The 26,260-nt window shown below is 38.4% G+C and overlaps 1 protein-coding gene across 1 annotated transcript in view; it reads left to right on the forward strand.

The window, feature by feature from the left end:
• Nucleotides 1–26,260, forward strand: part of ACACA (acetyl-CoA carboxylase alpha) — a 220,053-nt gene that overhangs the window by 54,861 nt on the left and 138,932 nt on the right. The window contains 13 exon segments of the mRNA XM_081108776.1: nt 585–666; nt 1,330–1,475; nt 2,573–2,723; nt 4,035–4,169; nt 4,746–4,892; nt 5,195–5,383; nt 5,987–6,087; nt 6,821–6,909; nt 10,680–10,804; nt 19,953–20,066; nt 21,261–21,374; nt 22,253–22,342; nt 24,410–24,528. Of these exon segments, the coding sequence (XP_080964902.1) occupies nt 585–666; nt 1,330–1,475; nt 2,573–2,723; nt 4,035–4,169; nt 4,746–4,892; nt 5,195–5,383; nt 5,987–6,087; nt 6,821–6,909; nt 10,680–10,804; nt 19,953–20,066; nt 21,261–21,374; nt 22,253–22,342; nt 24,410–24,528 (1,602 nt within the window).

The raw sequence follows: 26,260 nt of genomic DNA on the forward strand, positions 1-26,260 counted from the left end.
CATCAGGCCTCTAGTATAAGATATGCATGTAATAGTTGTTTCTTCCCATCCCCTATTTTTTTAGAATATATTTTTATTGATTTCAGAGAGGAAGGAAGAGGGAGAGAGAGATAGAAACACCAATGATGAAAGAGAATCATCGATTGGCTGCCTCCTGCATGCCCCCTAATGGAGATGGAGCCCGAAACCTGGGCATGAGCCCCTGACTAGAATCGAACCTGGGGCCCTTCAGTCCATAGGCTGACACTCCATTCATGGAGACAAACCAGCTAGGGCCTCACCCCCTATTTTTTAAAAACACAAATTATAGCTTTTCATTTTTTCACTTGATTTTTTCATTATTGTTAAAAATATTTCATATTAGTACATAAAAGGCTTCATCTTTATTTTTTAATGACTGCATAATACCCCGTTATTATATGGCTTTTTCATAATTTATGTATTAGTCCCTTACTAATGGTCGTTTAGGTTTTTTTCCAGTCTTGATATTCCAGGAAATGCTATAATCAATAACCTTTGATATGCCCTAATACACTTTTAGAACTTTCTAGAAGTAAATGTATCTCACATTGTTGTTCTTTCAGGGGTCAAGTCCTTCCTGCTCATACACTTCTGAACACTGTAGATGTTGAACTTATCTATGAGGGAATCAAGTATGTACTTAAGGTATGTTGAAACCCACTGAAGCGTACACTTATTTTTTGTCTCTCTTTGTTAGCTTATTTCCTGTAGGTCCAGAGATAGGGGGGAAAGTTTAGTTTACTGCAAAGCTGAGTGTTATGAAATTAGTCATTATTTGTGTCAAAGGCCAGAAGCAACATTTTTTAAAAAATATATATTTTATTGATTTTTTCACAGAGAGGGAGAGGGAAAGAGAGTCAGAAACATCGATGAGAGAGAAACATCGATCAACTGCCTCCCGCACACCCCCTACCGGGGATGTGCCCGCAACCAAGGGACATGCCCTTGACCGGAATCGAACCCGGAACCCTTCAGTCCGCAGGCTGACGCTCCATCCACTGAACCAAACCGGCTAGGGCCAGAAGCAACATTTTGGAAAATGTTTTAGTTGTTCCTCAACTTCACATATGGATCGAAGAGATAAAGGAGACAGAGAACAGCCAGACCAGGGAAGCATCTAAGGTCACTCTATTTGCTTGGAGCAGGGCTGAGCCATGCCCACAGACACTGATGCTAAGAGCACCAGTGCTAGGAATGTCCTTCCTCTTTGATAGATTTTTTAAATCTATATTTTTTAGATACTGAGTTTTATCTGGGACTCCACCTGGAAGGGATATTAACTTGGCCTTTCTGGTTCTCATTCCCTAGGTGACTCGACAGTCCCCTAACTCATATGTGGTGATCATGAATGGCTCATGTGTAGAAGTAGACGTGCATCGACTGAGTGACGGGGGACTGCTCTTGTCCTATGATGGCAGCAGTTACACCACGTACATGAAGGAAGAAGTGGATAGGTGAGTGGCTGTTTTGAGATCTATATGTTGGTCATCTACCTTTCCTCTCAGATAGTACCTAGCTCTTGGGATTTTTCAAGATCTTTCTTGGTATTCTGTTTTAATAAAAAAAAAATAGTACATGCATTTAACAAAAAATTTTAAGAGTACAAAAATATGTTTACAATGAAAAACATTGTCTCTACCACTTCAGTGTGAGTAGATATGAAAAATAAGTTCTCTTTATAAGGAGCTACTGTTAACAGTTTCTTATGTATTGAAGTTTTACATGTGTCTACAAGTTACATGTATGTACTATTTTTTTCTCTTAAATGCATTCATAAATAAAAATAATCTTTAGGTACTGTTTTGCACCTTATTTTTTCCTTAACATATATTGTAAACCAGCGGTTGCCAACCTTTTGAACTTCATGAACCACCAGTGGTCCACGGACCACCGGTTGGCAACCACTGTTGTAGACTGTTCAACACCAATCAATGTTGTTGTGAGAGTTAAATGAATTAACATATGTAAAGTGCTAAGAACTTTGGGGCATAATAAGGGTTTAAGAAATGTTAGCTGTTACATCTTTATCATCTTTGTGGGTTTTTTTTTAAATAGAGATGCCTGCTCTTTTTTTTTTTTTTTTTTAAATATATTTTATTGATTTTTACAGAGAGGAAGGGAGAGGGATAGAGAGTCAGAAACATTGATTAGAGAGAAACATCAATCAGCTGCCTCCTGCACGCCCCCTACTGGGGATGTGCCTGCAACCAAGGTACATGCCCTTGACCGGCATTGAACCTGGGACCCCTCAGTCCGCAGGCCTGACGCTCCATCCACTGAGCCAAACCAGTCAGGGCATCTTTTTAATGGTTGTATAGTATTCTATTATATGGATGTATCATAATTGATTTAATCTAACCCTTATTGAAGGAAATTTTGCTTATTTGGCATTATAAACAAAGATGAAATGAGTATCCTGTGTGCATGTGTTTGTACAGAATAAAGTTATTAGTTTGTATTTTTTTTTAAGAATGACATTATTCTGCCATTCCCTATGGTAGAATTATTCCTTAGGTACTTTATTGGCTTACATACCCTACTTATCTCCTAGATATCGCATCACGATTGGCAATAAAACCTGTGTGTTTGAGAAAGAGAATGACCCTTCAGTGATGCGCTCACCTTCTGCTGGGAAGTTAATCCAGTACATTGTGGAGGATGGAGGCCATGTGTTTTCTGGCCAGTGCTATGCTGAGATTGAGGTTGGAGGGGTGACAGGGCTTTTGTTTCATGGGAGGGAAGGTAGGAATGGGGTGGTCTGGGATAGACTAGGATTGAAGAGTAACCGAAAGTAAATAGAAAATAGACAGGAAAGAGCATCAGTTAGTTTAATTGAGGCTAGGAATCTTAAGATTTTAACAATAAATGCAAAGCTCACAGGTTGTTTTTTTTTTTTGACAGATGAGGAATTGCTAGCTCTAAAAATAGATACTAGGCTGCAACAGCACTTATTGAGTGTTAAGTTTTATGCTATGTGCTGATTATACAGGAAAAATATGATAGGTAGAGGGGGGCCACTAAACACAAGTAATGAAATGTGAATCTGATAGAGCCAAGCACAGAGGGCCACCTAACTCAAGTTACTGTGGAGCTAGGTGGATGTAGGTGGCTAATAAGGGAAGACTTCTGAGAGAAGGGACTTTGATTTTAGTTTTGAGAGATAGATAATAATGGACCAGGTGAAGAAGGGCAGGGAAGAATGTTGAAAGGGGAAGGAACAGCCATGTACAAAGGCACTAAAGCAAGAGGGTATGGTATATTTAGGGAACTGCAAGTACATATTGGTATTGCTAAGAATGGACTAAGTTTTAATGGGAATGACAAGCAAAGATGCTAAATAAGTAAACAATTTGAGATCATGGAGGACCTTATAAAACATACTAAGAAGCTTAGACTATCATGGAAGGATTTTACATAGAAAAGTGATAGCGCAAGATTTGGGTTCTAGAATGATTGCTCTTAGTGTCCTTGTTGGAGGTGCATAGCAGGTAGGGAAATCTGTGGGAGGTTTTTGAAGTACTCTAGGCCAGAAATGATGAGGGTCTAAACCAAACAGCTAGCATGAGAAAAAGATTTCTGAGAGAGGTTTGGACGATATATTTGGCTGGGCTTCATAATTTTAGATAAGGGAGAAAAAAGAGTAAAGAATGACTCTTAGATTTTAGCTTGGGTATCTCATGTATGCAGAGTGAGCATTTAGATCTGAGAGTATGAGGAGACTAAATTGTTCATCACTTCTAAGTACAAAACAAGTAAAAATAGAAATTATGAAAAAATGGATTTAAACAGTTAAAAATAGGAAATTCCAGTAGCTGTTATTAATCCTTAAAGCTAGGTCCTGAGAGATTTTCTAATTGCCTTCCTTGGTAATCTCTTGGAGATTTTGATTTCCATTTTTCTGGATTGAGTAAGATACAGTCCAACTTAGATGATGAGGGGAAAAGTGACCTCCTTAAATCATTCATCTGTGTAAAGAGAGATTAAATTCTAATTTTATTTATTTTTCATTATAGGTGATGAAGATGGTAATGACCTTAACAGCTATAGAGTCTGGCTGTATTCATTATGTCAAGCGGCCTGGAGCAGCTCTTGACCCTGGCTGTGTAATAGCCAAAATGCAGTTGGATAACCCCAGCAAGGTCCAGCAGGCAAGTAGGAAGGGACTTTTAATATTGCTTTCTAGCCCGGCTGGTGTGGCTCAGAGGTTGAGCGGCGACCTATGAATCAGGAGGTCAAGGTTCAATTCCTTGTCAGGGCATATGCCTGGGTTGTGGGCTCGATCCCCAGCAGAGGGCATGCAGGAGGCAGCCGATCAATGTTGATGCATTGAGGTTTCTATCTCTCCCTCTGCCTTCCTCTCTCTCTAAAATCAATAAAAACATATTTAAAAAATACTGCTTTCTAAGAGCTAATTACATGACAGGTAATTTGGAGGGGCAAATGATTTCTATGCTTGGTTTGCCAGTTATTCTTAAGCTTTTTCCCCTGATCGTATGCCTTTTTTTTGTGTTTATAGTATTATGAATTTAGAGTTTGCAGGAGTTATTATGATAATAAGATTCTATGATTTTTTTTTATGATGCTTCCTCCATTGACTTCTTTCCTTATAGCTGCAAATGGTGAAGGGGCGTCTTGATTTTTGAATGATGATTCTAAGTTGCAGTGGTATGTTTGCACCCTGCATAGAAGGTAGGGGATGACTTGATTTCTCATTGGGTTGACAGGCTGAGCTTCACACCGGCAGTCTGCCACAGATCCAGAGCACAGCACTCAGAGGCGAGAAGCTCCATCGAGTGTTCCACTATGTCCTGGACAATCTGGTCAACGTGATGAATGGATACTGCCTTCCAGATCCTTTCTTTAGCAGCAGGGTATGAATCACTTCTCTTTGGGAAGGGATGTACAAATAAGGTAAGGTACCTGTTCTCCAAGATAGTTTAAAAGTTGCAAAAGAATGTTTTTTTAGATGGACCTCTTTCCCCTTTAGTTTAGGGAGTTGAAGTCTTTAAATCCTTGCTTCTTATCCATTTTATTGACTTCACATATAATTGGGCAGTGTTAGATGCTTTTATTGCAATTTTGAAGTAAGTACTATATGATAGTGAATTCAGATATATATCATTTTATTGTGTTAATTTGTCTGGATCCTATTTTATTATTTCCTTCTTCTTAGGTAAAAGACTGGGTAGAGCGGTTGATGAAGACCCTCAGAGATCCCTCCTTACCTCTCCTAGAATTGCAAGATATCATGACCAGTGTCTCTGGCCGCATCCCCCCCAACGTGGAGAAGTCTATCAAGAAGGAAATGGCTCAGTATGCTAGCAACATCACATCAGTCCTCTGTCAGTTTCCCAGCCAGCAGGTATTTATAGAGCAACAGTATCATTTTCTAATGGCCACCATTTCTTTACTCTCTGGATGTTGTGCTGTTAAAGTTTTAAGCATTATGCCCTTCAAAAAACTGCCACACATACAAGCCCTGTAATTAAAGTACTGTATGTGACATGTAAAGTATCTGTGGTTATGAGGGACATATACCCAAATCAGAGATATCTTTATGAATTTAAAGTGAAGGATATTCACAGTTTTATTATCAAAGACTTCTTTAACACCTCAGCAGCATGTGTACCCTTAAAGCCAATTTGCATGTAGGGAGTAAAGCTAGGCAAGCAGGGAGTAAAGTTTTGACCTTGACCTTTGATATATCTTGATTGTCATGGCCTCTGGTAGGTTTTGTGATGTACTCATTAACTCATTTGGGGAAGGGTGAAAAGAAATAAAAGTTGTTTGCTTATTTAACATAAGCCCCTAATCTATGCCCAGTAACTTTCAGCTGCTCCCTACATATAAAAGATAGAAATTATCATGTTATAATTAAGATTCTTAGTAGTGATATTATACAGGTTAATGCTTTGGGTCTCTTCATTGGGTTGGGTGTCATTTTTTTATCTTTCTTACACGTTAGATTGCCAACATCCTAGATAGCCATGCAGCTACTCTGAACCGGAAATCTGAACGGGAAGTCTTCTTCATGAACACTCAGAGCATTGTCCAACTGGTACAGAGGTAATTACATGTAACTCCACATTCCCGGACCTATCCATCCTCATACCTTCCTTCCTTCTAAGTAGTCACAAAGAGATTTACTTCAGGTTTGACTTAGATAAATTAGAAAGCACTTATATCTTAGAAAATATCTTATATCTTCTAAATATCTTAGAATTGTGAGCTGTTATACCCAATATTTGTGATAACTTCTTCCTATTCTACTTCCTTCTGTCAGTTATTAAGGCACAGAGATGTCATTTTATTTTTTTCTTGCAATTTTGATAAAATTCCTAATTTTTCTTCTGGCACAAGGTTTAAATGTAACATTTCTTCTTAACTTATAGAACCAACTATTGGACTAAAGGAAGATACTCGTAGATTTTTCACGTATCTCTTAGCCATTTCACGGGTGTGGTAATCATTTCTACTTAGCAGTGGGAACTGAACCCCAAAGTAGGTAGGGATGTCAAGTAGTTTTTTGTTTTTGTTTTTTTTATTCATCATTTCTCTCTTTTTTAAAATATATATAAAAATCTTGTCTGTAGCCAGATTTCTTTTAGGCTTGAGATTTGAATTAATCCGGTTAGCTGATTTTAGGCTGGCCCCTGTCCTGTCCTATATTCAGAGGGAAAGCATGTTCAGTGGAAACTCTACAAAGTAAATCTGGGCTCTGGATTTATTATTTAATAGTCTGTTATTAATAGTGTTAGCCCATCAGGTTTTTCAGTGGAGACTTGTTCTATATGCCTAGGTACCGAAGTGGCATCCGAGGCCACATGAAGGCTGTGGTGATGGATCTGCTGCGGCAGTATCTGCGAGTAGAGACACAGTTCCAGAATGGTAAGCCTCTTCCTGAAGACTCTGTATCTGAGAGTTTCCCTGTAGGACTGTGCAGCAGCCCAGCCAGTTCATCCTTTCGCTAACACTTGTCATTAATAACGCTTCCTCCTTTCACCACTCCCTTAAAAATTAAGCCTCTCTAACCCACCACTGCCAAAGAAAGAACAACAAAACATAGCTTGATGCGATTGTGAATCCATGTGCTTCTAGGAAAGGACTGAGATAATTTTTCTAGTAGAGATTAGCATTCCCTGTTGATGTCTTCTTGACCTTGTATAGAATTGGTTGAATCATGACCAGGCTGAAATTGAGAAACCCTATCTGAAGAGCTTGCCTCTCAGCAGCTAATCCATGGATTGAACCACAGGCATCTGAAAAAGGTTCAGATTTTCCACTCCTTTTCCGTGTACCATTTAGGTGGAATTTATCCCTGGCTTTCTCTGAAGAGCTTCACTAAATGATGTATAAAGTCTCTAAATGTGAAACACCCTGGCTAACATTGTAAAGCTACATACTGCTGATACTATTTCCTGCCACAAGATGGCAGTGAAATACCATATACTTTGAAATATTACATAACATTTTATTTTTTTGCTCCCTTTGTATTCTTTAAAGCAGGGGTGGGGAACCTTTTTTCTGCCAAAGGCCATTTGGATATTTATAACATTATTCACTTAATATAATTCACTTAATATAAATTTATGTTGCTATGAAAAAAGCACCTAGATTTATTGAATTTGTAGTTTCGCCTGTGGTTGCCTCGGCGGGCCAGACCAAATGTTTTCACAGCCCTTATACAGCCTGCAGGCTGAACATTCCCCACCCCTGCTTTACAGGATGGCTCAGTCACTCATAACCAGTAAAAATCCTCAAGTAAATATTAACATACTGAATCTAGTAATGTATAAAATAATACTTCACAACCAGCTAAGTTTTATACCACTAATGTAAGCTTGATTAATATTAACAAATATTAATATTAACTTTAAAAGAGGAAGAAACATAATGATCATCTCCAAATATGGGGGAGAAAACATTTGACAAAATTTAATATCCATTCATGAAAACTTTGGCAAATGAAGAATGAAATGGAATTTTATTAGTCATTTAAAGATTCCCCAACAAAAATCTATAGGCTACATAATGGTGAAATATTGAAAGCATTATTTTTTAGATTATGAACAAATACAAGGACACTTGCTATCATTACTCCTATTCAGCATCATACTGAATGTCCTAGCTAGTGCAGTAAGACAAGAAAAAGAGTGAAAGGTATGAGGACCAGAAAGGAGTAAGGAAATAAGTCTGCCACTGTTAGATATAGTATGATATCTACCTGGAAAGCCTCAAAGAATCCACATATTATTATAATTATTTGAAGTTTAAAAGGTTGCTACATACAAAAGGCAATATACAAAATTCAAATGTATTTCTTTATAGTAGAACAGTTGTTTAGAAAAGCAATATACCATTTAAAATAACAACCTAGAATAAATACTAAGGAATAAATCCAAGAAAATAAATGTACAAGCATCTTTTGGAGAAAATCATAGTTAGTTAATAATAAAGAAAATCTAAATAAATAATCATAATCTTAGATTGGAATATACACTTGCAAAATATTCTCTCTGAATTCATTTGTAGATTTATTAACATTGTAATACAAATTCTAGTAGGGTATTTGAAATGATAATATTGTAGGGACAGATTAGTAGACCAATGAAACATAATAGCTCAGAAATAGATCCACACGTATATGTAATACTTTCAACATTAAATATTTAATTTTAAAAAATGGTTTGTCAATACTTAATAGAGTTGAACTTTTGTATACTCTTCAACTAGCAGTTTCACTCTTAGGTAATATACTATAGAGAGTTTAACACGTGTTTATTGGGAGACATATACAGGACTGTTTGTGGCAGCATTGTTCATGATAGTAAGAAAGACAGGAAACACTTTAAATATACACAAGTAGAATAAATAATTGAAATCTAGTACAGTGTATTTCTACAATGGATTACTGTACAGCAGTGAGAATAGATGAACAAAGGTACACATTTGAACAAAAGGACGAATCTCAAAAATGTAATGTTAAGGGAAGGAAACCAGTTACTGTGGGATCCATACACAATGATTGCATTGTTACCAATTTGAAAAGCAGGGAAAATGAAACTATGTGTACATCTGTGATAAATGTAAAGAAAAGTTAAAGAGTGATTAACATGAAATTCAGCTTAGTAACTATTTCAGAGGAGGAGTACATAGGACCCTTCAAAGGTACTAAAAATGTTCTATTTAAGATAGATGTTTATTCCTCTGTGTGTGTATTTCACAATAAAACGTTTTAAAAAAGAGAACACTTGATATCATTGCTTGCTTTCTGCTTAGTGTCTCTGCTGCCTTTTCCCTGGGTAAATATTCTTTTTACTTCACCTGGTCCTAGTAATTCCTGTTACCAAGATATATTTCTGTTATCATTTCAAAGCTAAGTCTTTGTTGGGAGAAATATGAATTTATATAGGACATCCAATTTTTAAACAGCTTCCATTTTGTTCTAAATGGGTCTTTTATGAAATTGGCAGCTCTTTTAAATATTGTAGTCCATTGTTTTTCAAATATATTTAGTTTCATGTTGAAAAAAAATCTTACATCCATCTTTGATATTTAAAATAGATGGAAGCAGAGTTGCCCTGGTTTAGTGTCCTTAGTATTCTGGAATCAATCCATGGTAATGCAGTTTGAATACCACTGTTTTGGTTTATAACTTAACATGGAATCTGAACTGAGGCGATAATCATTTAGTATTTTCATGATTTCGTAAAATTCTCACCCTTGAGATTACTCAAACTCTAATTCTCCTATATTTGGAAATTTAATTCTGAGGTAAGCTGTTTCCCAAAGAAGTGACTATTACTTATATCCCATGGTGGATATCACTACAGTATATCTGAAGCTTATGCTTCTGTTGCAAAACAGCTTTCCTGGCTAGAACTAACCTGTCCCTGGTGGCCTTGTGAAAGGCCAGTGAAAATATACATAATTGCTCTCCCTGCAGACCTTTTGACTCAATGCAAGGTTCTCCTTGATCTATGCCTTCGTTTGGATTAGGAATTCCTAGGCATTTGTTAGTAGTTTCATGGACTTACAAGGGAAAATGTTGACTCCAGAGGTTGCAGCTATCCTTCTTGTCGTTGTTGAGAAGTTTGCATTGTTTTATTTTTAGCTAAAACTGTTCCTTCCAGTTAGGATGAAACACTTTTAGTGAGTCAGACACGGAACCAGAATATTAACTTGGAGTAGGCTTTAAAGATCATCAGGTTTAATGGTATTGACATTTCTTTTTACGCAGCAGAACCCTCTCTTGTAAGGAAATCATTCCAGGAAGCTATGAGAGAGTTTCAAGTAAGGGTGGGGAGTTGGAGTTATCTGCAACCCCTTAGTCTCTTCTGTACACCCTTCTCCACCTCTCAATTCTTTTTAATGAAAATCAGGCTCAGAGAGGTAGAGTGATTTTTCCAGGAGCAGAGAGGATATTGGGATCCGAGTGAGGCTTTTGAGCTCAGGTCTTATACTGGATTGCCTAACTCCTAGTCCACTGTTCCTTTGACTAAACCAGACTGCCAATTCTGTCCAAACTCCTCCAAGAAAGTTCTCAAGATATTTCTTCTCACAGCTTATCAGATGAAGTAGAGACATTATAAAACAAATAGCATGTAACTGTGAACATTCATACATGGGTGAGAACCAATTCTTTTTGCTGCTTGCAGGTCACTATGACAAATGTGTCTTCGCTCTTCGAGAGGAGAATAAGAGTGACATGAACACTGTACTGAACTATATCTTTTCTCATGCTCAAGTCACCAAGAAGAATCTTCTGGTCACAATGCTTATTGTGAGTACAATTTTTCAGAACCTATAAGGATGGTTAATAATATGAAAAAAAGTATTTTTCCTTCGGTGGCTGTGGTCAGAGGAAAAGCTCCTGTCTTTTATAATTGTAAGATGAGTAGGGCTCGGGTTGTGGATAACAATTTCTCACATCTGTCTTTGTCCTTGACCTGAAGGAACCTGCTCCACTCAGGAAAGAATTGTTCTGGCTGTTATGCATATAATCATGTGCAGGGACTCAGATCTCTTGATTCTACTTAGAGATGCCCTGTGCTTCTTCATTCCTGATGTCACTCATGACAGTAGCTTTGAAATTTAGTCTTATCCAGCCAGTGTTCTTTTTCATTATAACTCTGGTTTGTTCCATGAATATCAGCAATGGTTCTCATGTCCAAAACGTAAAAGCAAAAAATAACTGTTAGAAATCCAGTGCTGCCCTTTCCCTACCAAAGAAAGATATTTAAATGTATTCTACATCTTTTTTGGTCCCTTTCTGTTTTATTCACATGGAAATCTAAGCTCAGTGTTGTTTGGGGAGTAGATACATGCTTTTGTCCCCATAACCTAGTAATATGAAAGTTAGTAGAAAGTGGGAATGAGCAGTGAGACTAGTTGATGTGAATAGGACTAACATACATTTGACTAGTGGATGGAATTTTTGTGGACTTAAGGATTTTTAAAGATGATTTGTAAGTCCTTCGCTCTTAGATTTTTCTGTTAATTCTAGGAATCAGAGAACAATAGGACTGTTCTTAGAGTCCCCCACCCCATAAACAATTGCCTTGCTCCTTCATTTGTGTCTTTTTTGGGGGACTAGAGTATGTTTGGCTTCTAGAGTTTCCTTTCTTGTCCCTTTATGGAATTGGCATTTTTGATACCTTAATTCCATCATTCCTCTTGGAGGAAAAAAAGCTATAAATTTTCACTGCTTTTTTTATTTCGTATATCAGAATGAAGGGAAACTACCTCACAATAGCGCCACTCATTCAGTTATCTGCCTAGCTGGTTAACTGGAGAGGATATAACATTTTTTTAAAATACCCACTTTTAAAAGTATCTAATTGCAGGGAGAGTTCATTACCTTTGCTACTCTAGAATGGCTAAATGGTGGGGAAACCAGGATATGCATTTGAAAGGAAAAAATATATCAGAACTATGTAGCATTTCAGTTTCCCTAAGTGACAGGTTTTGACAAAGAAGTGATACTATCTATAGCAACTTGACTGATTTTTTTTTTCTCAATCAAAAGAGGGAAGAAATCTCTGACTAGTTAGACTTTTTAAAAAATTTTAATACAAAGATTGCTAATTCTTATTTGGATAAAGCCAGGACTTTCTGATAGAAAAGGGTAATGATAAGGGAGTGGAAGAATCTGTCTGTTTGACCCTAAAATGGGGTGGAATTTGCCTTCTGAGGAAGCTAATTATGGTGAGTTTTCATTTTATTATGATTACCTTTTTAAGGACTTAACAGTTTTCTGCACTAAAAATAGACCAAAGCCCAGAATCCTTGGAGCAGCAGAAGAGTAATGATCGTCTAAGACTGTCGCTGGGTTTCTTAAATTCTAATTTGTAAGATATAGGGGCTTGGCTCGCTCCTTTTGCGGAGTGATTGTAAGTAACGCTTGCCTTAAGAATCTCATTATTGGAACACGGAGCCATATTTCCTCTGAGAATTCTGGAGTAGCTTTGAGCCGGGGCTGTTCATTTCTCAAGTAATCACGCTGGTGTGATGGAGAGAGAAAATGGCAGCTGTTCGGAGCTCAGGCCTTCAATTTTCTTCAGAGTCCAGTCACTCAAGTGTGTAATTACACGGGGGTGCAGCCGAGGCGTTGGGCCCTGTCAGAGAACTGGTTTGAGGCTTTGCTTTCTGCTTTTGCCAGTCGGACAGGCAGAAGCCAATGGGACTCTGACTTGCTGCTGTTCTTTTTCTCCCCACCTTGTCGTCCTGATTACTTCTTACCTGCATGGATAGTACCCAACTTTCCAACAGACTGAGCACTTTGTTAGCATTTGGGTTTGCAGGAATAAGATGGGGAGGAGAGGATCAGGAGGAGGAGAAGGGGGAGGAGGAAGGTTGAAGATACGAACCAGAAAGATGGATTTGTCCTTTTCTTTGTTTTGGCACTTCACATTTTTCTTTTAAAAAGAAAACAAAACTCGATAAACATAGGAGGATCTGTAGGCTTTCATATCATTAACTTGAAAATACCAGCTGTTTTCACCTCATTTTGAGATTTGGAAATCAAGACGTTAACTGATATGATTGAGCTGAGGGCCTGCTAGCAGTGACGTAAGGATCAGGGATGAAAGCTCAAAATGTGCTCCTTTCTGCTCTGATATTTAATGAATGCCAGACATGAGCTTCCTCTCTCCTTCTGTGGCAACGGTCAGGTCCCCCACCCCACGTCTGCATTAATGGTGGTAGCTGGTCAAAGCCATTTTAGTTGTTTGGATTCCTCTTTCTGTATGTCTGACTGTCTTTTACAGGTATATCCTGGACCTGGCAGCACTTGAATCCCCTAGTTTGTATTCTCAGCTGGTTTCACTTTCTTTGCTTACTTTAGCTTCCTGATTGATGGTTTTGTGCCTGGCATTCCAGTCCCTGCTTTCTAGAAGTAGGAGTGTTGATGGTGTGCTTTGCTGAGCTAGATGATGATTTCTGGGGGTTTTGAATCTAGAGTGAAGGCTCAAGAAAATCCGGGCTTCTGTGAATCAGTGTTACGGAACACAGGCTGCTTCAAGGAAGCCTTCATCCCTTCCAGGTATTCGCATAACTTGCCTAGTGATAACATGCCTCAAGGACTCACAGCAAATTTCTTCTAATCTTTCACCCTATTGGAATAGCAAAATATCAAGTAAAATGCAAAAGTTCTGTCAAGTTTTCTCCATTTTGAGAAATTTTATGCCACTGTAGAAAAAGTCTGGAAGACAAACAGTAAGTTTATTATTTTGAAAGCTCTTCTTATTTATTTAATTTCCTAGGAAACAGCTTAGGACATTGTTTATGCTTACTAAGAGATATTTAGGAGACTCTTCAGCCAACTTAAGCAATTTTGTACCAGTAAAATGTATCAACACCCTCATAGCTGTCCAGATAGCCAAGTAGTACATAGTGACTACTTGAGTAGTTATCCCCTCACTACTTATATATCTTATTTCTGATATGGTCCACATGAACATGATATAAACCATACTTCCTTGTGAGTAATGCCATGCCTGTGAGCCTGTTTGGTTTAGACAGGAATCATTGAAAATGCTGATCAGTGCCTTTTCTCCCTCCTCTTTACATGACTGCAAATAATTTTGTCCAATGTGTGGTAAAGAAGAATGTTTTTCTCAGCGAACCTGGTTTCCTGAATAAGCTGTGTCTGGTAGAACCTACCAGACCATTTCTGGTATTGGGATTAGTGGCTCACCCAGCTAAATGTAGTTAATGTCTTGAGCTCATTACACACTAGGTCCCATTCTTTTCATTTTGGATTGCCTTCAAATCTTAGGATGCTAAGATCAAGTTGGATTACCTTCTGCTTTTCTGGCAGTCAGCTATATAACTTGGCTACAGTTTTGATACTTAAGCATGTATGTTATATTCCCCATCATTTAGCCACACCATCAGGGTTAAGAATAAAAACAAGAAATACTGTGTGGTACCAATGTTAACCATGACTGAATAATAATTTTCACTTGGGCCTGCAAACGTATGCAAGCGTCTTGTCATCCCAAAAGCAGCAGGTAGGCTTATTAAATGAACTGCTTTATAATGAGAAAACATCTGTTGACATAGTTACCATTTAATGTCATTGTTGCAAAATGTTCACCAGTATTAGATGGTGATGTTGGGCTGTCCAGTTGCCCGAAGGAAGTCTGCCTTTTAGGCAAGAGGACCCTCAACTTGTTTTTGGATGTTTGTATCTTGGGACGGGTAGTTCTGATGAACAGAAAGGTTTTATCTCGTGGTTTTTGTTTGTTTTTTAAGAACATTTACACTGTGTCTAGGTCAAGGATGAGATAGGGTTGCGAAGATTACTCCACGCGTAAGTTTCTATTGCCAATCTTTGTCTAAGTACTAATGATGACAATGGAGAAAATAATATTTGAATGGAAAATTTCCAAGTCAGGATAAACTAATGGAAATAGTGATTTATGCCTACTGTGGAATAAACATCCCAGAAAGGTCTGGTTTCTGTACTTTATCACAGAGCTCAGGAAGATTGTCATTTGGTGATACTGAACGAATACTATATTTTCTAATCTTAACATATTTTCTAATCTGTATTTTCTAACTTCCATAGTTCACTTTTCTTACAGATACTGTTTCTTTCTACCCCCTTTCACACTCTCTTTCTCTCCTAGCAGAAAGATGGAATTTAAAAAGTTTTTTTTTAAAGTTGCTTTGTGTGTTTTGCTTTTTAACTTGGGATAGGATCTGTAGTTAAGCAAGACAGTACCTTTATTTTTACTTACTTATTTTAGTTTAATCTCAAAAAGTAAACCTAGATTTTCCTTTAAGGAAATGGTTAGGTAGGTGGCTAGTGTTCTCATTTGTTATGTTGGTGTTTGTTAATGTTGAGACTTCAGTCTGGCTATTTGCAGAGTAGCATTACCCAGGACATCTCTTAGGTTTTTTAAATATTTCAGTGGGTCAGTGTGATGATTGAAGTAAGGACCTTGGAAAAGAATGTTTTCTCTATTAGAAACAATGAGTAAAGAGGGATTTATGTAGGAAAATCTTATCTAGGTTTCCTTACCTACTGTTATCTATCTGTTCTTTTGCTTCTGTCTTTTTATGGTCTTTTCTTGGTTATTTTATATACAGGGTGGGGCAAAAGTAGGTTCTAAAACACAATTTATTGTGTTTTTTTAATTCTTGTATTATTTTACATAGGAACAGCTGTAAACCTACTTTTGCCCCACTATGTATTCCTTTGAAATTCTATTTTGCTTGTTAGCTCTCAACAAACGATGAGGTGCATTTTCTCCCTCCTCTTTGCGTTTATGCCTTAGGATAGGTGGGATAGGTCCTCTGGCCTGTGACTGACTACATGCTCAGCTGAACCCTGGATTTATAGTCACTTTCTTAGCAGCTTGTCTTCTTCCCCCTCATATGAGTGAATTCCTGCGTTAAATAGGTGAAAACAACATGCACTTCCTTAACTATTAATCACATCATGTGTTTTATAACTCTGGACAGTTGGAGCAGAGCTCTGGTTGGTGGGTTGGGGAACCAGAAAGTATTCCTGCTTTGAAATGTTTGAGAAGCCTTCTTTTCAGAACAGTGATGTTGAGCACTTCAAAACTGTGATGTGGGAAATAATAGGGGTTGTAGAAAAAGTATTGTAGGAAATTCACATCGGCTCCAAAAGCCAAAAGTCCCAAGCTTTTATTTATACAGCTGGGGTCATGGACTATAAAGACTCTCCCTGAGATGGGAAAGGTCTAAGTATGAATGGAGATTCTTCAAGAAAATGGCTGGTCATCAAGGTAAGGAGGAGATTAAAAAGCAGCAACAAGAAGCCTTTTAGGATCTGGTCATCTTTCATATCCTATTGATAGTAGGGGGAGAATAAAAATTCATTAAATATAAAGGCAATTATTTCAAATTCCAGGTAGAGGGAACTATACCTGAACGTGTACATTTTATGTGGTTTGGTATTAAGAATTACTACTACAAATAGCTCTGTAACTTTCAAAAAGACCTTTATAAAATCCGCACCTGTAGTTTTCAGCTTAGATGAAAATTACATAGATGAATTTAGGGAATAAAATGACATTCCACTGGAGAAGAAAATTTTTCTCAAAATATGTTATTTTTCTTAACAATGTTTAATTCTTAGGAGAGAAAGGACCCCGTGCTGAAAAAACCAGGGATTGTATTGTAGGAGCTGCTTTTTTTTTCTTCTAATCCATCTAAGGATTCACCATGTTTGTATATTGTGGAATGGTTCTTTTTTTTTTAATCTTTATTATTCAGATTATTACAGTTCCTCTTTTTTCCCCCCATAGCTCCCCTCCACCCGGTTCCCACCCTACCCTCTGCCCTTACCCCCCCACTGCCCTCATCCATAAGTGTACGATTTTTGTCCAGTCTCTTCCCGCACCCCGCACCTCTTTCCCCCCGAGAATTGTCATTCCCCTCCCTTTCTATGCCCCTGATTCTTTTATATTCACCAGTTTATTCTGTTCATCAGATTTTTTATTCACTTGATTTTTAGATTCACTTGTTGATAGATATGTATTTGTTGTTCATAATTTTTATCTTTACTTTTTTCTTCCTCCTCCTCTTCTTAAAGAATACCTTTCAGGCCCTGACTGGTTTGGCTCAGTGGATAGAGCGTCGGCCTGCGGACTCAAGGGTCCCCAGTTTGATTCCAGTCAAGGGCATGTACCTTGGTTGCAGGCACATCCCCAGTGGGGGGGTATGCAGGAGGCAGCTGATCGATGTTTCTCTCTCATTGATGTTTCTAACTTTGTATCCCTCTCCCTTCCTCTCTGTAAAAAATCAATAAAAGATATTAAAAAAAAAAAAAAAGAATACCCTTCAGCATTTCATATAATACTGGTTTGGTGGTGATGAACTCCTTTAGCTTTTTCTTATCTGTGAAGCTCTTTATTTGACCTTCAATTCTGAATGATAGCTTTGCTGGGTAAAGTAATCTTGGTTGTAGGTTCTTGCTATTCGTCACTTAGAATATTTCTTGCACTCCCTTCTGGCCTGCATAGTTTGTGTGGAGAAAGCCGCTGACAATCGTATGGGTACTCCCTTGTAGGTAACTAACTGTTTTTCTCTTGCTGCTTTTAAGATTCTCTCTTTGTCTTTTGTTCTTGGCATTTTAATTATGATGTGTCTTGGTGTGGTCCTCTTTGGATTCCTTTTTTGTGGGGTTATCTGCGCTTCCTGGACTTGTAAGTCTATTTCTTTCACCAGGAAGGGGAAGTTTTCTGCCATTATTTCTTCAAATAGGTTTTCAATATCTTGCTCTCTCTCTTCTTCTGGCACCCCCATAATTCGGATGTTGTCCCATTCGCTTGAAGTTGTCCCAGAGGCTCCTTACACTATCTTCATATTTTCGGATTCTTTTTTCTTTTTGCTTTTCCAGTTGGGTGTTTTTTACTTCTCCGTACTTCAAATCTTTGACTTGATTCTTGCGATCCTCTAGTCTGCTATTGGATCTCTGTATAATATTCTTTATTTCAGTCAGTATATGATTAATTTCTAGTTGGTCCTTTTTCATATCCTCGAGGGTCTCACTAGACTTATTGAGAGTATTACTAAATGTATCGGCAGTTTCTACAAAATTCTTGAAAAACCTTAAAAGTGTGGTTTCGAACTCTTTATCCAGTAGTTTGCTTTCCTCCATTTCTGTCATTTGTGTCCGATTTCTTTGTCTCCCCATTTTGGCGGCTTTCCTGTGTTGATAGAGTGGCTTTGTGTGCTAGGTGTCCTATAGGGCCCAGTGGCTCAGCCTCCCCAGTTACCTGAGTTGGACACTCTTGGTGCACCCCTTTGTGGGCTGTGTGCACAGTGTTGTTGTAGTTAAGCCTTGATTGTGGTTGGTAGCACTGGGAGGAATTGACCTCCAGGCCAATTGGCTGTGAGAATCAGCTGTGTCTACAGTGGGAGAACTTCTGTGCTGGAGACACCCTTCTGGGGCAAGACTTGCTTCAGTGGGTCTTTGGTGCTCACTGAGTCTGTTCCCTGAGTGTGTCTCTTATGGATCTGAGGAGTTGTAATCTGGATGGTCCTACTCTGACCACTGGGTACACTGGCACTTGGATCTCTAAGGAGGTGCTAATTTAGCCTCCGCCTGAGGCTACCCAGCAGGAGCTATGGAGAGATCTGCAGATTCCTCTTCTTTGTTTGGGATTTGGAGGTGCCCAGATGTGGTCCAGCTGTGAAGCAGTGCAAGCTGCTATGGGGCCTTGGGCCTTCTTTTGGATGTTCTGGGTCTGTCTGACCCAGCTGCAGTTTGTTAGGTAATTTTAGATTGCAAAGGGCCAGGTCATTCATATGCAAAAGCCTCTGCATACAGCTTGGGTGGGGCAGGGTCTCAGGGAATCAACAGGGCGGAGCAAACAGCTATGGTTGATCCTCAGTCCTGCCCTAAGAGGTCCCGGGTCTTAGTGTCCTGTAGTAATCCCTGCAAGCACCTCTGAGAGAAAGCCGCCCTCGAATTCCACCCGCTGCCAGACAGTCCAGTTTCTACCCGTATGAGTCTGGGTCCCCAGAGACTCGCCCGGAACTGGAGTTCAGAGCTGTCGGGAGCTTGTGTCTTCCTCCCGATTGAAAAAGACAACCGAGTCCTCAGTTTCCAGCCTTTTCTGCGTGCGGCTCCGTACCTCTGTACTTCACTTCCGCACCTCTTTTGAGTCTCAGTGTGCTTTTCTCTTTCCTTCTTGTAGAATTTCCACTCAGCCAGCCTTTCTGTGGTTCTGGATGATGTCTGTTTTGTCTTTTAGTTGTATTTTTGAAGTGGTTGTGCGAGGCAGCAATTTCAGGTGTTTACCTATGCTGCCATCTTGGTTTCTCTGGTCTGTGGAATGATTCTTATATAGCAAGAGGATAAATGATTTTTGAGTACAAAATTGTCAGAATATGAGATGGTGTTTTTATTTAGTGTGTGTTTATAAATGAATATTTTGTTCTTGTGTTTCTATTTGGCACCCTCCTGGGATGCTGAACATTTGGTTTGTGGAATGAAAATCACCAAGAGTGGTTCCTTTTGCTTTACATTTTGCTTTTTCCCCCTAAAGAGGGAACAGGAAGCCTTAGTCACTATATTATTTAAAACCTCTTAACACATCATTTGTTATTTCTTAACGCAGAATCCCTTGACCCTTTTTAATGATCTCTGATGATTTCTTCTGCATTTTAAAAGTATAGTGTTGGTTTATAAAGAAATACATTTGGAATTTTAAATCTGAATGACTAAAGGATTTAGGCTTCTTCCCCTAGCAGCAACATCTTTTGGGATCTTCTTTACCACATTGCTTGAGACTAAAAACAAAAGAATACTGGAAAGTTTGCAATTTTTTTTTATTAATCCAGCTATGTTGACTTTGTTTTTATTCCCTTTTCCCCATTTCAAAGTATTGGCCACCTCAGTGTCTTCTCATGTGGCTTTGTATGTTCTTTTCCACATAAACAATTAGGATCAGTTGTGTGGCCGGGATCCTACGCTCACTGATGAGCTGCTGAATATCCTCACAGAGCTAACTCAACTCAGTAAGACCACCAATGCTAAAGTGGCACTCCGAGCACGCCAGGTAAGGATACTTGTTGGTTATCGTGAGGGAGGAATGGTTTTCATAGATTGGGCAACGAGCTTTTACTTCATCAACTTACAAAATGCAGATGTCTATATCCATTGCCCTCAGGACAAATGTTTTCATGTGATACATGTTTTTTAAAGAGAAAGGAGATTAATGGTGAGTATCTTTAAAATAGGAGCCCTTTCCCCATATAAAATCCTGTTATCGTTTCCTATCCTTCCTGCTTAGCCCTGTGATGGTAAATCAGGGTCATGTGGAGGAAGGCAATAGACTCAACATTTCTTACTTCTCAAAGGGAGCTTAGAAGCAGGTGAGAACTTTTAAGTGTATAGAAAAAGAAATCAAGTGTAGAAAGCAGAAAGATAATGAAATGAATCTTAGGTGCTAGCAATCAGAACAACCCCAGAGAAGTCCAGTTAGTTTCACCCTGTAGTCTTCATTTCCATTCCAAAAGGTTTCAGCAGGGAAGCCAAGAGTTGTCCGCTCCCTTTGTGTTTCAGTGCATGGTCACTGACAGGGAATCAGCATTTGAAGCTGCTCAGTGACCTTCTGCTTTCTCTACAATTGTATCCATGTCACTGAACTACTCAAAGTCATTGAACCTCTCAGTGACCTGCTGAGAGTATTCAGGTCCTACCGTGTCCCTGTTTGTTTGTGACACAGCTTTCACTCTCTCTGCCCCTCACATGCATTGGTGTTACATCCCGATGCCTTTTCCTTGATACTGAGTACCTGGGGCTGTCAGAGCAGTTTTTCCTAGTCTGTCTTTCTACTTCAGAGTTGCAAAAGGCTAGCTCTGCTGCATCCACCTTCCCCACAGCTGCTCTCTGCCAGACCTGATTCCCAATTAACAGCTAGTCAAGCAGTCCCGAGGACTAGCGGCTTTGCAATGGTAAATCACATGCACTGATGGAACTTGATTGAAGCTGTTTTCTCTCTCTCCCTCCTTCCCCCCATGGGAAATTGCCCACAACGCAAATCATGGTGAGAGTCAACTGAGATGCAGTATTTGGTGGCATTGGCTTTATGTTACAGGACCTAGAAGTTGTTTCACTTGGTCTCTGTTTTATCTTTGATGCCTGCACTTAGAGATTTATATTTATTGCTTTTGTATCAGAGCTGCCTAATAGGAGCCTAGAATAATCACTCCCTCAGGAATTTATGCCTCTTATTTTGCTCTCACTCTAGGTTCTTATTGCCTCCCATTTGCCATCATATGAGCTTCGCCATAACCAAGTAGAGTCTATCTTCCTATCAGCTATTGACATGTACGGACATCAGTTTTGCATTGAGAACCTGCAGGTATACTTATAGCCCTTTACTACACCTCTCTGCACTTTTGTTCCCTTTACTCCAAGCATAGTTTAATTGAGTAATCAATCAATCAATTTTGATTTTTCATGCAATGAAGTTTTATACCTTGACTTTCTAAAATGATTTATACTTATGAATTTTTTTTCATTAAAAATACTGTTAGAATTGTGGCTTAGCTTAAAAATCAAATAGACTTGCCTTGATAGAAGTGTCCTATTGAAGTCTACTACCTCTTGTGCTTTCATTTTATTTTCATGCTTACTGTTAAGCTTTATATAGAGCCAATTTTATAAAAAAGTACTGGCTAATTTTACTAGTTGCAAGGATCTTGACTGTTATTTTTTAAACAACATTTTTTTCAGGAATGACTTTTCATTTGTCTATCTGTACGTAAGGGTGATATTGTTATATCTAGCCAAGGGAATCTTTAGGCCTTTTGTCCGATTTCCTTCTGGGGAACCTAGAGAGGGAAGAAGGATGTTTTTGTTTATTTGGTTCATAGTTGAAATAGAAGACTTCAGATGGAGTTCAAATCTATGGTTTACCATAGTAGAGTATTGATACAATAGTTAAGAAATTGAGTACAGATATATGTCAGAAAGGGTAATAATAGTCATAAACACTTATATTAGCATATAATTAATGCATTATTGATGCATTCTAAGAATTATTAACTCTTTGCTCACAACAGCCTGTGAGCATAGATACTATTATTTCCCCATTTTGTAGTTTGAGGAAGCTGTGATCACATGACATTCATAGACAAAAATCTTAAGTTTCACTAAAATGCTTCAAATGCTAAATATGTCCACTGAAATTGTTCTCTTTTGGTTGTAATGGTTTAAGTTTGTCTTTGTACCTTCCAGAAACTCATCTTATCTGAAACATCTATTTTTGATGTCCTACCAAACTTCTTCTACCACAGCAACCAGGTGGTGCGGATGGCAGCTCTGGAGGTAAGTTTTCTTAGTAACGTAACATGACATAACCTTTTTCTTGGTTTCTGGTTGAAGTCTTCTATTTGGCTATCGTATCAGTTCTTTTTCTTTGGCCTATGGTTAGCTCTTAAGAGTAGAGTCTTTGTTTCCCCTGAAACTAATGCTGAACTATGGTCTTCCTTGACCCTAGTGTTTCAGCTGAACTAACCACCAGCTTCTAGGGCAGGGGTGGGCAAACTTTTTGACTCGAGGGCCACAATAGGTTCTTAAACTGGACCGGAGGGCCGGAACAAAAGCATGGATGGAGTGTTTGTGTGAACTAATATAAATTCAAAGTAAATATCATTACATAAAAGGGTACGGTCTTTTTTTTTTTTAGTTTTATTCATTTCAAACGGGCCGGATCTGGCCCGCGGGCCGTAGTTTGCCCACGGCTGTTCTAGGGCTAGGCCCTAGTCACAGGAAAATAGCTGCCAGCATTTTTTATAGTTTCTACTTCTTAGATATATTTGATTCTCTCATGTCATAATGAATTAGGATTCCCTATAACACAATAAGTGAAAAAATGTATATGGTCGATCAGAACATGTACCATTTTGTGATTTAGGCCAAATAAAATGGATTTTAGTTATATCTTGAATTATCAAGCAGCTCTTATGAAGTATTTCATCATGAGAAAAAAAAGTAATAACATTTAATGAACTGTATTTTAGGTGCTTTATTTTTCTCACTTAGTCCTACAATTATTTCATGAAAAAGAAAGTGAGACTCTGAGAGGTTAAGTGACTTGTCTAAATTCACAGAGATAATAAGTAGAAGAGTTTGCTTTTGAATCTGACTCACAGACTTTTCTGTTTCCACTACAGCTCACTACCTCATTAAACATAAAAATTGCAGGCCCTAAATACTGCTGTAAAATTGCCAAGTGGATGTTTTTTGAAGATGAGGAAAAGGGGTGTTTTAGATGATCTTATGTAATGTGACATCACTACCAGTCTGTTGTGAGCTCTTTTGAGTTACTCTATTGTATTCTGTGGGTAGCATGTAATGTATCTTACTCAGTAAATACCAAATCTTAAAAATATCTAAGTGTTTTATAGTACTTCCATGCCATTTAATGAGAAGCCTCCTTATATATTTCACATGCTGATAGAATTCTATGTAGCATTTCCTTTGCATGGCAAATGGTCTGAAGTGCCCAAGGTTGGACTGATGGTTTTTGGCTGAGATGAAGCCTATTGCTATTTCTCTTAACACTTGAGTCAAGTAGTGTGTTTGAGATGTTATATATCAAATTATGCCTTATGCTTTTGCCTAGTGTTTGGGCAATATAAATAATCTAAAAATGATTTTTAAATGAAAACTGAACTAGCCAAAACCGGTTTGGCTCAGTGGATAGAGCGTCGGCTTGCGGACTGAAAGGTCCCAGGTTCGATTCCGGTCAAGGGCATGTACCTGGGTTGCAGGCACATCCCCAGTAGGAGATGTGCAGGAGGCAGCTGATCGATGTTTCTCTCTCATCAATGTTTCTAACTCTCTATCTCTCTCCCTTCCTCTCTGTAAAAAATCAATAAAATATATTTAAAAAAAAAAGAAAAAAAAAAAGAAAACTGAACAAAATAATAATGTACAGGATAGTAGAAAGGTTGGACTATACTACAAGTTTTTCTATCTTCACTCCTCATGTGGCCCAGAATCAGCAACTCTCATTTTTCTCATGCTTGTGTTTATCTTCTGTTGAAATGATTATGCATAATGAAGTAATAGTTGTGGTTGTATATGCTCTGGTTTGCTGAAGAGCAAACCTTCTCCTGACTTGAGGTTAATGTGAAAGGTTTACGGAACACCTACAGGTATCCAGTAGAGTCAGGATAGTTTTGTTTCTATTTATAATCATGGGTGTAGTTTTAAGATTCCAGCTTTATTAGTTAAGGCAGGGTATTTTTATATGGAGCCTTGAGAATTCTGTCACCATAGACCACCTTCTGTCTCAGATACCTCTTTCAAGACTGTCTTTTTTCTGGGCTAACCATCTCTTACCTTGTGATTTTAAAGTGTATTTACTGAGGCTTACTTTTTAACCAGGTGTATGTTCGAAGGGCTTATATTGCCTATGAACTTAACAGCGTACAACACCGCCAGCTTAAGGATAACACCTGCGTGGTGGAATTCCAGTTCATGTTGCCCACATCTCATCCAAACAGGTGAGTTTGAGCTGTTATGTGCACCTGAGCCAGCCAGCACTCCATCAGGAGAGTTAAGGGGAGTAATGTGTATGACAATTCCATATTTTAAAAAAATATATATTTTATTGATTTTTTGTAGAGAGGAAGGGAGAGGGATAGAGAGTTAGAAACATCAATGAGAGAGAAACATCGATCAGCTGCCTCCTGCACGCCTCCCACTGGGGATGTGCCCGCAACCAAGGTACATGCCCTTGACCGGAATCGAACCTGGGACCCTTGAGTCCGCAGGCTGACGCTCTATCCACTGAGCCAAACCGGTTAGGGCAATTCCATATTTTTAAAAGCTAGAAATACAGAGCAGAAAATGAACAAATTTAAACCGGTAGATGAGAGCCTCTTCTGCCCACTTTTTTTTTTTTCTCACCTTTGACTTGGAGAGATAATGTATAGTCTAATTAAGATAAAAGTTTAGGATAACTTCATTCATTTTTGCTTATATTGTATCACTAAGGAAAGAATTTCCTAGCAGTTAACTTGCTGGAACTTTGCCAGAAAATCACTTTTTTAGCAGTTTAAGGGAACACTTGGAACATGAAAATATCTTGGGTGGAATGCTTTTCCTTTCAATAGTTTACTATGAGCTAAGGTGATACCTAAGCCAATTTCATGATCTCCCTAAAAACAGACACCTGAATTCATAGCAATTGACATGCAATCAGTTTTTAAAAATCACACTCCAGAAGCAAGCTGAAATTCAAGTAAGTTACTTAACAAATCATGCTAATTCCATGATATCCCCTTCCTAAGCCCTTAAAAAAATTAAATATACGTATGGAAATTTGTTTCAGTATTGCTTTGGTTTTAAAGTGAAAACACTTTATCTTGTATGCTCATTTATTTTTAAACTATTCTGAAGCACAGAAAACCTAGGAATTCCACCCACACATATGTTCATCCCTTTTTGTATTTTCATTCTTTTTAGTAATACCACAGGAAATATAAAGAAACCACAGCAATCTTAAGCTGCTCCCCTCCATTTCTTCTTTATAGCCTTTGGTTCTTCACTTTATATTACAAAGTGCTGTGTCTTTGGGGATCCTTAGTTATACACACCAGAAATAGCTTTGTTCTGAATTGCCACTTCACCCCAAGTAGTAGAAACCCTTCCTAGAGACAAAGGAGTCTGTACTGAGACTTTTGGCCACTGGATGCCACTGTCGATCCAGCAGAGGTCAGCAGATGAGCAGAGAGGCATCTTCAGAAAAAGTACTTCTCTTCTTTGTCTCAGAAGATCCTTTTACTTTTCTACCTCAAAAATACCTTATGGCTGGCAGAGAAAAGTATATGTCCTTGGTTTTGCAAGCACCTCTAGGTACATTTTTGCCTCCATGGGTTTGAGAATCTCATTTTCTAGAAACAAATGGTTGTCCTTCAGCGAGCGGTGAAGTACTCATGGCACACATGGGCTCAGCTCTCAGTCGTCTTTCTTTTCCTGCATTCCTTGAATAATTGTGGAGAACTACAAGCTGTACTTAATGCTCTTTGCAATTCTCAGGACATTCTCCTTTTCTTCCTGCTTTCTACACCTCTTCCCTTTGGGCAGTGATTTGTAGTCAGGCTGCAGAGCTGCTTGTGATTTCCTTCTTTCCTCATCGCTCCCCTTGTCTTTCTGAATTGCTCTCCCTGTCCTACTTTTTTATTTGCGGATGTGTGTCCAGTTTGGTGAGGGATAGTCGACTGGAAAATGAGA

The sequence above is a fragment of the Myotis nattereri genome (assembly GCF_964212035.1).
Source record: "Myotis nattereri genome assembly, chromosome: 16".
Lineage (NCBI taxonomy): Eukaryota > Metazoa > Chordata > Mammalia > Chiroptera > Vespertilionidae > Myotis > Myotis nattereri.